The sequence below is a fragment of the Seriola dumerili genome, unplaced genomic scaffold (assembly GCF_002260705.1).
Source record: "Seriola dumerili isolate Sdu_G_001 unplaced genomic scaffold, Sdu_1.0 BDQW01000088.1, whole genome shotgun sequence".
NCBI classification, from domain to species: domain Eukaryota; kingdom Metazoa; phylum Chordata; class Actinopteri; order Carangiformes; family Carangidae; genus Seriola; species Seriola dumerili.
In genome coordinates, this window is record NW_019174343.1 from 12,805,432 (window position 1) to 12,822,011 (window position 16,580).

The 16,580-nt window shown below is 39.4% G+C and overlaps 3 protein-coding genes across 6 annotated transcripts in view; 2 read left to right on the top strand and 1 right to left on the bottom strand.

Moving 5' to 3' along the window:
- ppfia4 (PTPRF interacting protein alpha 4) overlaps window positions 1–31 on the bottom strand; it is a 54,418-nt gene extending 54,387 nt beyond the window's left edge. The window contains exon 1 of the mRNA XM_022745055.1: window positions 1–31. This exon is cut by the window's left edge and continues 227 nt beyond it. Within this exon, the coding sequence (XP_022600776.1) occupies window positions 1–31 (31 nt within the window).
- A 4,132-nt stretch (window positions 32–4,163) lies between these two features.
- Window positions 4,164–8,910, top strand: tmem183a (transmembrane protein 183A). Its single transcript, XM_022745585.1, has 8 exons — window positions 4,164–4,354; window positions 4,661–4,750; window positions 4,841–5,011; window positions 5,121–5,280; window positions 5,673–5,853; window positions 6,175–6,255; window positions 6,381–6,536; window positions 7,211–8,910. The coding sequence occupies exons 1-8, from the start codon at window positions 4,291–4,293 to the stop codon at window positions 7,394–7,396; spliced, it is 1,089 nt and encodes a 362-aa protein (XP_022601306.1). The 5' UTR covers window positions 4,164–4,290; the 3' UTR covers window positions 7,397–8,910.
- Window positions 8,911–9,695: 785 nt separating this feature from the next.
- The window catches only part of LOC111221652 (transcription factor EB-like), a 30,488-nt gene continuing 23,603 nt past the window's right edge, over window positions 9,696–16,580 (top strand). For all 4 annotated transcript variants that reach the window (XM_022745122.1, XM_022745126.1, XM_022745125.1 and 1 more), the window contains exon 1: window positions 9,696–9,904. The gene's annotated coding sequence lies outside the window, so the exon portion shown is untranslated. The remainder of the gene's footprint in view (window positions 9,905–16,580) is intronic.

A 16,580-nucleotide genomic window follows, 5' to 3' on the forward strand; every position in this document is an offset into this window, starting at 1 on the left:
CACTGATGGTCGGCATCACCTCGCACATCATCTTTCCTGCTCTGTGGTCTGGGCAACGCTACAGGACAGTGTCGCTGTCGGGATTAAGAAGGGAAATATGTGTCTTACAAGGCTGATAAACAGACTTACAGTAACTGATAAGGGGGCCTTAAAACGCCCCGTAGCGACGCACAATCCTTGATACGCGCCTTATTCCCACTAGGCTACATTAAATTTCCTGTGCATCAGACGTTCAGTCTTAAGCTTTATATCGCCTTACCTAATCAGAGTGATTGAAATGACGCGATGATGATTGACCTTTCATCCATATTAACCGGCGTTTTTTCACCCAGTGAGCTGATCCGCCCTGCCCGGCGCGCCATGCACTCACATGTAGAAATCCCGGCGTGATATGATTGACAGCTCAGAGATAGACGGGTGCGTTTGGAGGGGTGGTGCCCGGTAGAACGACTGAGATCATAGTAGCCTACATCGGCAGGAAAATAGTAAAAAAAAAAAAAAAAATTAAAAAAAAAAAAAACCACAAAAAAATATCCGAGGGGAGACGTTTAATCTGCGTCCTTAGTCCTGGCCACAGCGAGAGCGAGTCTTATCTGCATCCGCCTTCTCCGCTTCCATCTCTCCTCACCGCCACCTAACCGACGCTCACTCCTCCTCCCACACTCACACAGTAGCTCTGTTACACACACACACACACACACACACACACGGGAATCTGCAGTTGTCACTACCGGGCCACAGCTCTGGAAATAAGGGACCAACTCCCCGCGATCAGCCTATGCGCGTTTTGCACCACATGCATATGCAAATCAGAGGACTGGAATTAGGTGCTCGGTCATTCATGTCATCTATAACAGCCTAATCACAATTCCACACGTGGGCCATATCGTGTTACAACAGCTAGCGCAGAGTTGACCAGTACTTGGTGAAATGTAATTAACTTTTCACATCAGCACCACTAAGCACGTTCACAACCTAACGGCTCCTGAGCCATGATGCGCGTTCTGGTGGCATCATCTTAACCAAGCCAGAGAGGCAGGTTGTAGAGCAGGTTATGCAGCGCACCCTGCAGGATTGAAATGGACCCTAAAATTATAAATAGACTATTGGTAATATTTGAAAGGAAAGTCTGGGGCATCTCCTAACACTGTGTTTTAGACGTGCCTCACTCTGAATGACTAACTCTGACTCTTTACGTTTGGTGGTTGTTACTCCACAGCAGCAAGACCCTGATGTATATCTACCTCACACTGTGCCAGTGCTCAGTATACCTACACCACTATTTTACTGATGTGGTATGTATGCTTGTATGTATGTATTTTTTGGTGACTTTTTTGTGAGACAGTCTGGTTTTGACCAATTACTTTAATACATAAATAAAACCTCTCCAAGGCATTAAAATGCCCTTGCTAGACTCAAATAAAGTGCCTGTTTGCCAGATATTTAAGTGTGAGCACTATTGAAAGTTTAAAGAACAAGAGCCTAAAAAAAAAAAAAAAAATCACAATGAAATGACTGGATTACATCTCTGTTCAATGTGAAGAGAAAATGATTTACAGTATGGGTGACTGAGCTATCATCAGATTTATATACTTAAATTATGTTCTACTGATGAGGTTCTGCAGGGGTTTGGTTGCTGAACATTTGAATTGAATGTTATTAAGATAAAGGTTGGGAGAATTTGAGTATATGAGAATAGAGCAAATGTATATATGTATATACAATCGGTGCACAATTATGAGTCTGAAAGCCTTATTTAATTAAATTTCACTTCTAAGGTGTGAAGCATGTCTTAGAAGCTTCAAAGAATAAACAGTGATGGCTATTCGTTGCCACCTAGTGGTTAAAACAGATTCACTGAGGCAGTGCTGCAAACTTCAGTATTTTCAACTCTGACCTCTTCTGGGGATGACCTGTTGTGTATTTAGGTAAAACTCTTCAGTAATTCACCCCCTCACAGTAATCGTTACTATTAGGCCACTGGACCGCTGTTTGGTCTGTATTACATTTATTCTGAAAAAAAAAGCTTTCTAATTCTAATTCTAAAAAATTACAACTCCAGTTATGGCCTTTTTCTTCTGTACCATTTTATTCAGCTACAATGAATGTTAATGTAAATGAATGTAAATGAGCATTTATTTGATGGTGAATGGAGAATTCTGTCCATCTGACAAATACTTACGACTGAGGTTACAACATAACCAGATTATTAATTTAGTTTAGTTTTATGGTAATATAAACCATTTAGATTGCAATTTATCTGACATTATTTCCCCTTTAATTAAAGAAAGGGTTATAGTTGGGATACATAAGGTGTAAGATGTGGACATAAGATATGAGAAGGTTTTCATGTGTTGAGGCCAAATTACCAGGGTCTGTCAGCAAGTGAGATTTAATCAGATTTTAATGGCGGAGGTTGGAATAATAACAATGAGAATAGATCTTGTTCTTGTTATTGATCAAAAGATCTTGCTGTACAAGGACAGGCAATCTTATTATGGGGAGAAAACTGAGTGAATTGTTACCTTTAAGGTGAAATCAATATTCTGTGTTACAAGATGGCGATGACTAAAAATTCATAGTGGTCGTAAGATATTTGACAACACTGAAGCTCCTGAAGATCCTCTGATGCAAAGGGTTTCATGTGAACTCTTGCCACAATCAAGAAGAACCTGATTTCTCCTGACAATTCCTCTGACACATCTCTAAAGTTGGAGGAAATGAGTCATTGTGCTGATTACTTAGCCTAATTGTCAGGGAGTCATTTTTCATGGCTAGAGGTACAAGCATCACCTTTGTTTTTTTTTTTATTTTGTTTTTTTTTTTGTTTTGTTTTGGTGTTCTTTGAACTGCATCACATTTCTCCAAAAACTAATTTTGCTTTAGGAATTTGCCCTAGGAGACGTGGCATTGTGCAACTGAGTTTTCAAGGTCTTGGCAACGATGTTGTTAACAGCCACTCTGCTGTAGTGGCCTGCAGCACTTTTACAAGATGCTTACATAGGTCACTGCACACAGGACTTTTTTAGCGTTATGATTTTTGGGGCTGATGACATTGTACCTGGTAATGATTTCTGCCAGTATCTTCTGACAGATGGTTGGTCTACCTGGCTCAGTGATGTATTAGCAACCTTATGAGTGGCAGAGTGAAAAAAGGATCTGTGCTTTCAGTCACTTTCTGACATGCCTGTTGAGTGGGGAGTGGATGAGCAGATAAAACAAGTGACACAGAAATCATCTCATGGCACCTCAGTGAAGTCAGATGGGCAGCAGATTTTGCAGGAATACCTTGAGAAAATGTTTTCTCCAAAACCTTCATTTTCAGCAGACACCTGATTAATTAACCTCTGTTTGCTGACAACTTATTTACTTCTTTATTGGGTGGCATCATTAAAACCTCTTTATCAGTTAATGTGACAGACATTTAGTGAAAAACAATTCAAATAAAATAAAAGATCATGTTAAAAAAGAGGAGAAATTGATATCTAACTGAAGTTCCTCACTTATAGACAGCACCTTTTATGATGCCATATGATAGATAACAGCTGACCTTTTGTGCCCCATCACTCTGCAGCACTTTAACTGAACTCTTTTATGTCTGTTCTTGCAGACACACAATTTTCTGAAACTTTGGCCATTCAATCGTAGACAAAGTGAGTAAGGAGTACAAAAAAATCATATATATGTATAATATAATAATATAAATCGCTAATCAAGCAATAATGTCAGCAACATTTAGAACCACCATATAAGTAGCCATTGAGCACCACAGTACTTAAATAACAATATCAAATACATAAAGAGCATTAATATAAAATATTTACAATGAACTGAGAATGGAAATACTTAAGTAGATAAGTAGATCTTGGCCTAAGTGTTTGCAAAGCTTTCTGGAAAATAGCCCGGTTACTGTTCCTACAAGTAGCCAACAAGTGAAACAAAAATATACATCAAAGCTCAATTTGTAGATATTTTACCACAAATTTACTTGGCACATAGAAATAATGGGGCTGACTCATTTTTCTACACCTTTAAGTCAAGAGGAATCGTTGCAGTATTCGTACTTACCGGTAGATGGCAGTAAAGCAACAGACGAAAAAAAAGCACCAAACGACAACGATACTCTCGCGTTACTTCCAACATCACGTCATTCCATGATGGCTGAAGATCCTGGCGGAACATTTTTCAATTTCTCTCTCATTTTTCTTTCTTTCTATCTACCTCGGCTTGCCATAGAGACATGGCAGGACTCACACCCCCGTTAAGCGTTCGCAGATCATTGGTGTCAACATGCCCAAGAAAGGGAACCGAAAACGGCTGAAATTTAGGGCTGGGGACGTTTGTTCGGAATCAGGTACATTACGTTTAGAAGCTAGCTCGCCCACTGTTAGCACTCAACACACGGCTAGAACTGATATAGTTCACCCGTTATTTTAAAAAGTTCAATATGAGTTCTTTGACTAAAGTGTTATACTACATTACATTAGAAGTGAGGTCTTGCTTTAGTGTTTAGTGTTAGTGCTAAAGTTGTTTGACAGATGGGTTGTGTGTTTCACTTACTATAAGTAGTGGTCACAGCAGGCTTTGCTAAAATGTTTTAAAGAAAAATGACATTCAAACAGTATCATAATTAGAAAGTGTGATTTTTTTTTTTTCCTAGTGACCGTTGCTGATTATGCTGATGCCGACCCAGCCGTTGTGAAATCGGGGAGGGTGAAAAAGGCTGTTGCAAATGCAGTTGCAAAAGAAGGTAAACCTGTGACAGTGCAGTAGTCTCGTCTAGCCTCGTGATTCACGTGCTTTACTTATCAATATACATATAAATGTGTGCTTTTTCCAGTAAAATTACTCTGTGGGCTGGAAGCATCTCAGGGTGCTGTAGAGGAAGTCCTCTCGTCTGCAGTGAGTGTCCAAACAGACGCTTTGGACAGCAGTGATGACCTGGATCCCGAGGAAGATGGAGAAAATGAAACTAAAGTGGCCCGCAAGAAGAAAAACAAAAGGAGAAAGGGTATTATTTGTAATTTGTTCTTTGGCACATTAATGGACGAATGTGTTGAAAGCACAAGATTCAAGATTTCCTGGTTATTTACTGTGATGTTTGCATGTTGTCTTCACAGAGAGCAGTGAGAGCAGCGATGGAGGGGAGTATCCAGTGGATATTTGGTTAGTGCTCTCCTCCTATATTCGGCCTGAGGATGTGTGCAGATTTGCTCTAATCTGTAGGAATGCCTGGACAGTCACTTGCACCGCAGCTTTTTGGAGCAGGCTCTACAGAAGGTGAGGTGGTTTTATTGATCATTTTCAGAGGTGGCAGTTTTGATGGGATTTCATGGATTGATGTATTCAGTCTAAAGCTAATTTGCTGATTCACTCAAAAGACAGAAGTTGTGAAAGTGCAACTGGGAATAAAACCAGAGCCTCTGTACTATCCATGGCTTCATTTTATTTTTAAACAACGTAAAAACAATACATTTTTCGGGATGGAAAATACCATACATGTAAAGTTGATTATTTATTTTCAAACTGAGGATCTTATCATTCATCTGCAGTGTGTGTGTGAAAAATGTTTTGAATGTGGTCCAATAAATCAGCAAAGACATGACAGACAAACTGACATATGATTAACATGTTTTCTTTCCCTCTCACCTTCTGTTTTCTCTTTTTTAAAGACACTATAGGATTGATGTTGATCTGCCGTTTCGTCTGCAGCCTGACACTATTCACATGATGCGCTGTCTACGGGCCCGTGTCATTCGCTCCCTTTTCCATTTGTATGAGCCGTTCAGCTTGCGTGTCTCAAAAATCCCTGCCCTGCCAGAATCAACACCCACAACCTTGCTCAACTCTAAGGTAAATGAACCGTGTAAGGACAATTTTAGACTCGATGAATCAAAGCAGCCCTAGAATAGCCAGAATAAATTGAACTTGTTTCATGATTAAGACCTTTGGTTTAATGTTTGTTTCTACTCTCAACCCACAGCACACAGTTTGAGACATTGAAATTTAAACAGACAATACATTTCTAATTTCTTAGTTTTGCATTTTTATCATCCTTATAAGAAGGAAATTGGGAACAAACTTATCTCTGCATGTTTGTTAAGACAGAAACTGATGTCCCAGGCTTACACTGTAGAAACTGCCCTTTTATATGCTTATTTTTTCCTGCTACAGTGTTTACTGTTCTGGGTCAAGAGGGTGTCAGGGACTCGACCAGATGCATTGTGGGAGTTCAACTTCAAGTTTATAAAACAGGTAAAGAGTTCCTCAAAACCAATTAAATTTCTTTCCTGAATATTAGCTTCATAACACATTGGTAATAGCCTACTGTGGCTCCTGCTGTCATGATTGTGTTGTGTATATTTCTATCTCCATTGCAGCAAGTACACAGTAAGAATGGTTGTGCCAAGTCCTTGCACTTTCCCAGACAATATGAAGACGTCCACACAAACCCGGACTCTGACTGCTATGTGCTTCAGGTCACTACACTCAACTTCATCTTCACCCCTGTGGTCATGGGCATGACACTGACCCTGGTTAGTACTTCTCAGTTATCTTTTTAAACTATGTACTACTATGTTTATGAGATTGATGTCGACCATTAACATTTGGAAATAAAATTGAAATATTAAAATGTTTTAAGGCAGTTTACTGAGTGAAAGTAACTGTAATACCTAAATTAGAAAAGGCTGAGACACGACAACCACAACTAGTAGGTCATTTTGGTTTTTAATGATACAATCTCCAACTCTACTGTCAGTCAGCTCACATTATTTAAGTAAAAAGTAAGAGCAGAGGTTGGCCTAAGACCTGGCATTTACATCCATCTTGGATGATCCAATCACAGCTCAAAGCACAGTTATGAACGCACCCAAGATGCATTGAGGATGCATTTGCGATCCGATCAGTCAGACCACCTCATTCCATAAACTGTTAAAAAAGTCTAGTTTGGGTGATTCCTAGAGAGCAGGGAGTTGTTTTTATATGAGCTACATTTTCAAATAGTTTGTAGGTCTTCATCACAGCCCCATAAAAGCAGAACATCTCCACCTACTGGCAGTAAGTTTGTTAAAGATATGCTAACTAATGCATTTTTATTATGTTTGCCAATAGATACCTTTAGTTAATGTTGTCTTCTCTGCTTGATCACAGACAACGAAACAATGAACTTCTCCTAATCCACACTGGTCTGTCTCTGTCTGTCTCGTAGTTCACAATCAACGTCAGCACAGACATGCGCCACCACCGCGTTCGTCTGATGTTCCAGGACGCGCCGCTCCGTCGGGGGAAGAAGAGGGGGGATCAGGGCGGGACCCAGGTGGTGTTGGATCCAGTACACAGTGTGAGGCTCATGGACTGGTGGCATCCACAATACCCCTATGTACCCTCTACATAGGAGTCCTGCCCTCTTGGTTCCTGCTGCAGCAGATTCTCATTCCAAGAACCCTGCTGTTAATTCCATCCCTCTCACCAAACAGAAAAATGATCTTGATGGTGTTATTTGGTTCTTCCTACATTGGCATCGGACATAAATTGTTTACTGCAGAATCGTACAATATGAGCATTATTCCTCAGCACACTGTGCTTGTTATCTGTTTATACAAATCTGCTGATGTCCAAATAGTTACAGTTGCAGTCCCTCTTCTCTTTCAACACTCCTCAGCGCTACCAGTTCCTGAGTCTTTCTGAAAACAATGAGGTGTAGGGCTGGGTAACATAGAAAAGTAATAAACATCATGATAACCAAGATCATCATCTAAAATCAGTGCTTGTTTTGATGTGATAATATATTAAAAACCACATCAGATTGTCTAGGAAATCAGTGAGATCCTTCAGATCGTTCTGGGAGAAATCGAACTTAAAATTGTTAAAATTGCACAAAAGTGTTTCACAGTATAGAAAATACTGTGACATGATTACAGCTATGGTTGATATCTATATTACCCGGCCCTAAACACATGGCAGAGAGTAATGTGTATTTGTCTCTACTGGTTGCATAAAATATTTTTAAAAAATCCATCATTCATCAACACATACAACATAGTTGCATGTTGGACCTACGTGTGTGACACATTTTGTAGAAGAGAACTCAAGGATCAACAGGGTGGAACATTTTCACTGCCCTCTCAGTCTCTTTTATGTTCACTTGAAAGTTGTAAAATATCTTGATTTTTGCATTGATTTGAATTTTGACAATGTTGCACCAACATAGTTGTATTACTCGTTTTTTAAAACCATATTTTTTTCTGGATGTATTTAATTCATGGCAGCCTCACTTAGTATTATGTGAATTAATGACACTGTTCTACAATGAAGGGGCCAAAGAGATGATTTACTTCAGACGTCACCCACTCATCTGCTGATTTGGGCAGTGTTTCTTTTCTTTTAAGTGTTTCATGGCTAAAAACATCTTGATTGTCTCCTTGCTGATTATGTGAGCCATGCCCCCTACTGCCATCTCTGGAATCTCAGTCTCAACTTTGAATGACTCTAAGAGTTTAAAGTGGTCTGTCTTGTGCGTATTAAATGTGAGTAGGATCATAACAGTCACATACTTGATTGAGTGCTATGGAGGGAAAGAGAGCTATCACTTACATTGTTTTATCGACCAGTTAAAATCATTTCACTTGGATTGATTTGCACATACAGAGATATATATTGTGAAGGGAAAAAAATCATTAGATTAGCCCTTTGCAATTTACACTTGTAGAAGTAAAACGATAGCTGATGGCAGGACCCCATAGCATAAGACATTTGGATGTTTTGGTTAGCAACAGTTGATTGTTTTAGTGGGTGGTCTAGTTTTATCAGATGAGAGTTTCCTCGTATAGACAAACTTACTGCACTGAAATTAAAACTCAAACTGCCCATGATAAATGCCTCCAGTCTTCTCTAATAAAATGTTGATTTACAAAATATTAGTTTTTTCTTTTTCACTCGTGGTCATACTGGGTACTACCCCTGCTGAACACCTTAGTCATCCATACTCCACATATCGGTCACCAACAGTCACTGGATAATGCAAGGGCATCCATCACACCTCTTTGTATGTATGAATGCTTGTCATGCTGTTTGTGTACTTGTACAATTTCACATGCTATATACTTTTCTGACTAGTGAAATAAGAAAATGTCACATCGAGAACTGGACCATCAACATACTGAAATACAGACAGCAGTCATGTCAGTAGCAGTGCACTATAAAACAGACAGAAAAAAGCTGAATCAACAGCATGTGGAGCCTATGATTAAATCTAAGACTGTCCATAAATCGCAGACCATGGCCTCAGAAATACAAGATCACCGGGTCATGATGTAAATTGCAGAATAGCCCATGTATCCTAACACTGAAACCTAAATGGGACTAAACTAAATCGGACATAAATATGTAAACTTGAGGCCACTATATAGAAATAGACTGAAAGCAGCGTTTCAATTGCAGACAGGAAAAAAATAATAGAAATAAAGTTCTCTCCCTTCAGTCGTGTTCATCCTGGAAGGACCTCTTAAAACTCCCGTTGCTGTCAACATGCGTCACGTCATCCCCTCAAAATATCACAGAGCCGGTCGAGGATATGAGAAAACTACATTTCCCACAAACCCATTTGCGCTTTGCCATTGGCGGTGGCACAGGTGACCACAGACGCTTCGAGTTGTGACAACATCTCGTCGGACGAAACGAAAACAAATTAGCCTCCGAGGCTCCAGCGGTTGCACACGCTGCAGCAGTCTGTGGAAATACAGAGAAACTTAAAACTCCAAAGTTTTTTTCCCTTTAACACGACTTTTTTTTTCCTCTGGTAGTGACTGAGAGGGTCGGTATTATCAAAGCATGAAAAGAGAAGTGGACACGCACTTTTCTTGAACCTGACTCTTTACTTCGTACTGTCTGACCTTCAGAGCGGGTAAGTGATATTTCACCACCGCCACTGAAATGTAGCCTCTGCTGAAACGCCAACACCTCTGGAAACCCAGCGAGTATGAATTTTAACTGCGTTTTCTCTCTGTACATTCAAAGTTTTGTGATTTATTGAGCTTAAATGAATTGTAGCCAAGTTATTATTTGTCCTTAGGAAATTGAAGGCTGCCCTAACCCCATACTTTTCACTTAAATGTTGTTAAATCATTTCAGAATAGTTAAATAAATATTTATGCCGGTCTGCCAGACGAGACCTGTAGCTGTGCTAGCTTACAGCCATCTTTCATCCTTAAACTTTACATTCAGGCTGCAAGCATCACGAATCACAGTGCCAAATTGAGAACCATTTCTTGTTTTCTTTACTCGACTTGGGTAGTAGCACATACAGGTCATAAAGAGCAAAGTAGACATTCAGTACATTTTCATATGCATTACGTTCAGATGCCATTTTCAGATATTTCTAAGTAAATGGATCTTACAGAAAGTTATAATAATTCTAAAATAGAATAACATAATAATATAAAATAAAATAGCTCTGAAATTCAGCTGCTTTCCTTTTTGACAGGGACAGTGGTACTACATTAGGACCCACTGAGTTAGGCCATAATGCACCTCTTTCCCCCCTTTACCGTCATCTGCGAGTCTCTGCTTAGAGCTGCCCTTCTTGCCATATATACACAGTAGCCAGGCTGGTATCAGTGACAACACCTCAGCCCCAGCGGTATGGTGCTATGTATAAGCTGTGACTGTAAACTGTACAGATGGGAACACTCTGCTGCTTATTCAAGTGCTTTCCTTGAAGGTCCTGCATGGTGCCAACACAAAAATAATGAAGGCACCACCACTGACCATTTATTTCCCCTTTGGCCCCCTCTCTGCAGAGTGGGCTTTATTTACATACGGTGTGGTTATTATTAGTGAGCCTGCATCTTTGCTATCCAGTGATGCAGTGTCATTATAATGACAATAATGACATATGCCTTATAGCTGGGATTAAGTTGTAATTTTAGAAGGAACCACGTGTTTTACTGTAGACTATACTCAAACTATTTGACTTTATAAAGAAGGATTTTTTTTTACAGTAATCCATCTAGAAATCATTTATAATTATTGTGGTCCTAAAACTTGTGCCATACCAAGTTATTTATCTTGATCATTGTATATTTGAAGATTTACAGTTTTATGAGTGTTGCTGATGATGATGACAGAAGTAACCATCAAAACAAGACTTTGTGGATTGAACAGGTTGCGTTGGCTGCTCTAGTAACAGACAAACCTTATTCCCTCAACAACTAGTCTACTCGTAGGCCTGTAGGCTGAGCTACATGTCTCCTTAGAGTATGTGTGCCACCTTATATCACACCAACAAACTGTTTGACATCAGACCTTGTTGCTTGACTCCTGACCTCTCTGCCGTGTCTCTGTGATCAACCATACCCTTCTCCAGAGAAAACAATAAGGTTCAAAGGTCAGAGCAGACAGGTTTCAGTAGGTCTGATAACTTGTGACTGAGGAGTGCATCTTTTTTTCCAAGGTTCTGCTTACGTTCACGATGTGTCTACTTTCATTCTTAGTGTGTTTCTAAGAAAATTCCCCTCTGATATTAACATTAGCACTAATCCAGTTGTGACCATTTTGTGTTATAAAACACTATGGTCACAGCTCATGAAGTGAGTTACCAAAAATAGAAAATCAAGACCTCAGCTATTCTAATAAACTAAGTCTATGATGATTTATGACATAGATCATGGGAGGTGGGTTTTAGGGAACTGCAGCTACAGGAAACCAAAAGCCAGCCAGAGCAATGATAAAACAATCGGCAATAATGAAGCATTTGAATGACTATGGGTAGAAATATTTTTGTAGAAATATGTTTCATATGCATGTTGTGTACAAATACTGTGTGTTAGGGTGCATTAGTAATTTATGAGTGCATCCATTAACATATGTACACACACACACACACACACACACACACACACACACACACACACACACACACACACACTCTCAGTGGATGTATTTAGAACATGCTACAAGCTATTTTTGAGTTTTTTTCCACATGTTGCAGAATTGTAACCTGATGGTTACACCTGAATTATCATTCTCCTCTAAAGACACAAAAGCTCTCTTCCATTGTCTCTGTATGGTTTGCCATCTCTCTAATTTCAGTTCTATTCATGTAAATGTTTCTGGTGTATAACCACATCAGAAAGATAGATATTCTGGTTATCAGCATTGGCATACAAGGTTTAGCTGTATCTGTCACACTAATGCAGCGCTACAGCATGCAAATAAAACAATTTAATTGAGTTATTGTATCGCAATTTTATCACGTGCCTATAATTTTCCTAATAATGCCTCTGAACTAAAATCCTGTCAAAGTGGTCATAGAAAATCACTGTCGATATATGTGCTATCTGGTACATTACACAGTGTCAAAGTAATATTTACTGATGAGACTAAATTTCTATATAATAACCAGCTGTGGAAGTGTAGTTGTTTTGACCTATACCTGCACTGCACTCACTTCCTCTCTCATTGCCAGAACATGTGTGTGTACAATGCTGAAGCACAGTTGAGAATGGGACAGATGCACATGGAGGAGTCAGTGGGGTTACAGAGTGCACACAGTATGAAAGGTCAGGGGTCAGTAAACACACTGAGCTATGAGGTCACTGTCAGCAAGGTCAGAGGTCACTTGAGAGCAGCATTTACGCCTGACAGAGTGATTGCTCTCTCTCTCTCTGTCCAATAGCACAGCTGCAACCTGCTCAGATGGCCAACAAAGGAAAACAGAGTCGAGTTTCAAGTACTCAAACCTCACAGGAGAGGTGACCACTTTGACTAACTGTTCTAATTAAGATCCTAATTATCAAACTACTGGCTGCATTGGAGCATCTCTCCTTCCTGGCTTGTGTCTACACGTGTATATTGTAAGTGTGTTTGAATGTGTGACACGCACAAGCTGATCACCTTGTCACAAACGGTCACAAATTAGCACAAGCAGTGCATCCTGTGAGCTGCGTATATGGAAAAGTGTTGTGTGGGTTATATTTTCAGCCTCATTGGACTCATGTCCGCTTGTAAGTGTTGACCATAGGGTTAATTTTCTTCAGGTAAACAGAAGCAGCCGTACGAAGGGACACACACACACACACACACACTAATACACAGGCACACTGACAAAGGCTCAATGGACGTACTCTACTGTGAAAGAGCATCAGGAGTGTGTAAACACAGCTTCATCCGTTTGCCATATGGACAGATCTCCCATGACCTGGATAGTTGTCTTGCCATTTCGTGACTAGACTAGTAAAATGTGTATGAGGAACTGTCTGTGTGGTTTACTGGGTTTCCCTTAAAAAAGACAAACAAAGAACCAAACCACAATATAAGTTTGTTATTTGGACTTTTTCTAGAAATCCACAGGAATGACAGCTTGGCATGTGCTATGTGACAACATGACCCATGATCTATCAGAGGTGAGTGTGGGTGGGACGTTTCAGGGCATGTGCTGAATGTGTGACTCCACTTCCTCATCTTATCTCCATTCCACTGTTTCATATCCTCTTTTGACTGACAGACAGTAGTGATGGTCTAACGCAGTCTCTCTTTTCTCTGTTAGAATGGTGTCTCAGCTGCATCTGTGAAACACACACTGCAGCTGCCCTGTTGTGTATGTTTGGACAATTTGCTTGTTAGTATGAACTGCAGGGGCCATCTCTAGTTTGTGGTTGTAGCTGTCTGCAACTTCAGCTCTCTCAGAGATCCACCAATGAGTTATCCTTTTATCTCCTTCTATAGATGTTGATCAGTCATCTATGCTATGCTTTTTAAAAATAATAAGACGCCACCTTAAATGTTATGACTGACAATATGCTACAGCACAAAACAGTATACTCCTATGGGTCACATATGATCCATTTCAATCTGGTTTCAAGGCTTAATCAAGAAAAACTGAGCACATATGAGGATGTTGAAATGCCCACTGATGCCTCATGACATGACTGTGCCACATTTGTTCATTCTGGAGCTCACGTTTGCATGGTCTTCAGCATACTGGCTGGTAGTTTTCACCTTTTATCATGTCAATCTTTTCAGTTAAGAGAGACAATTTTTGTATCCTCCTCAGGTAGTAGCTCCACTTAGCTTTCAGTTTGGAATCAAATACAAGAACTTACTGTTTGATTATCAGATTCTCAATAGCCTTGTCTCTTGATATGTCTCTGATGTCGTAGATCACTTAAGTTTTCTCTATAATGCCTGATATATCATATGACCTCAAGTTGCTGTCTATTGGTTTGCTGAAGATAAATGAGGGTCAGACACATAGACTGTGGAACAACCTTCCCTTTTCACCATCAAGTCTGGCCTCTGAACCCATTTCTGTCTTTCTTTTCCAAACTAATGTGTATAAATTTGAAAATGTTTTTGTGCTTTGTACCAAGCCACCTTTTTCAATCTCAGAAAACTTCATTTTAAAACATCTGTTTCAGGTTCAAGTCTGGGCTGGTGGGAGTTGACCTCTCTGAAAACATTTTGATTTTCACCTTGTCAGCCTTTAACATGGTCAAAGTGCAAAGATTTTTTGTATTTTTATCAATCCAACTTTCTTTTTGTTTGTTTTTTTGTATTATACTGCACAGGTGTTTCTGTTATAAGATGACTGAACTAGTCAAAACCACACTGTATTTCAGAGTCTCACTGGAGCAGCAGCTCTTTGTAACTAAGAAGCATTTATGACCCTCAGTCAAAGATATTTTTTGGCAGTTGACAAAAACCTGTTTGCCACCTGCCATTAAATTATAAAGAGGAATGTAACCTTTTGCACTTTGAAAATCAGCATCAACGTGGTGCTGTTACAAATACTTTTATATTAAGTGACATGACTACTTTGGCTACTTACTCAGATTAATAGTTGCTAAAATATGAAAGTATTAATTTGGCCTTCATCAGTGATGAAGATCATTATATCAGCAGCAAAATCGTCTTAGTGAGATTATCTTTTTAAACCTTTGTGATAGCTGAAGAAGTGAATGGATGCTCCTTCAGTGGATAGCAGGCGTCTTCTCTCTTTAAACAGTTTTTAGAAGAGCTCTCATCTGTTTGGATTAGTAACGTGGAAAACTTATGCAACTTTAGCAGTAGCACTGTACACAGCCCAAGTTTATGTACATCTTTAACAGATAATTTCTTCCTCCTCTTTGTTACCGTTAGTCTTGGTCCATGGCAGAATCATTTGTAGTAGAAATTCAGTGATACACTGTATAAGGTTGTGTGTGTGCGTCTGTTTATAGAGACACAGCATTCCTTTGTCTGCACTGTTTAATCAAAAGCTCCCTATATTTGGTCAGAGAATCAAATAAAAAGGAAATGGGTGCTGACCCTCCCACCAAACACACACACACATACACACATACATACAGACAGGAAGTTCTTTTTTAAGCTTATCTAATTGATTATCATGCTCTTGACCCCTCCTTGAACTATCCCCATGTTTTCCATTGTTCCTGTCCTCTCTTTCTTACTTCATCTGCGCTCTCTCGTTCTCTATTTTCCTCTCAAAAGTCTGAAGAGGTCAAAGGCAGCCACACTCCACACACACTACAATCTTAATGGTAATTAGTTTTCAACTTGTCCACACATTGAGGATGAAGGTTGGAGAAAGAGAGTGAGAGAAAGAGGGGTAATGAGAATGAGAGCGAGAGAGAGTTGAAAGGATCCGGTTTTGGTGTGTGACGGCTGCAGTGAAATCAATTTTGTGTGTGTGTGTGTGCATACATGTGTGTCTTATCGCCCAACTCATCTCCCAAATACCTTCCATTCCATCTCCCCGTACATGGTGACTCTCAACCATGTAAAAAGAAATGTTGTGCGGCTGGTTCGTTGATTAGTCACTCACTCTCTCTCTCTCTCTCTCTCTCTCTCTCTCTCTCTCTCTCTCTCTCTCTCTCTCTCTCTCTCTCTCTATCACACACAAGCACACTTGGAGATCCCCGCTTTTGTTTACTCAGTAGTATTAATAACAGTTAATTTTCTTCAAATAGAAAAAGGGTGATGGTGGTTTGTTCATTGTGATTGGGACTTACAGCCATACCAGCCTATGTACTACATGTAGATCCTAGTGTATTTTTCTGTTTGTAAATCATCTACATTTAATCGTGCAAAGTTTGCAAAGTTACGTCAGGTCATATGATGTAATACTTATACAATAAGGAAGTTTTTTTTTTCATGCGCATAAGTGATATTTTAGTGGAAAACAAGTCTTAGAGAAGTGGATGTTGAAAACGGCAAGACCAAGTATTGTTTAAACTTACAAAACTTTATTTGAAAAGATACCAAAGTTACCAAATATAGAAGGTTAAAGTAGAGGACAGATAATGTGTGTAAAATTATGTGCAATATGTTTATATTTCCATTTGGCATGAAGCCAATAAAACTGGCATCTTTTGCTTAATTATCCCACTCACTGTCAGTGGCATTATATAGCTTTGTATATTATACTGTATATCACACAAACAAAATATGAGAAAAACAAAAAATTTCATGTGCAAATCCATGGTTAAATGGTTAAATAGCAAACGTATCGTTTGCAACCCTAACAATAACTTGTCTGGTGTAGTGACAGCACTGTTTGTCCTACTTAACAGAGAGATAGC

Coding starts and splice junctions, on each gene's coding strand:
- tmem183a (XM_022745585.1), top strand. CDS start 4,291: ATGCCCAAGAAAGGGAACCGAAAACGGCTGAAATTTAGGGCTGGGGAC. Junction 5,012..5,120: donor GAAAAACAAAAGGAGAAAGG/GTATTATTTGTA, acceptor TTGTCTTCACAG/AGAGCAGTGAGAGCAGCGAT. Junction 6,537..7,210: donor TGGGCATGACACTGACCCTG/GTTAGTACTTCT, acceptor TCTGTCTCGTAG/TTCACAATCAACGTCAGCAC.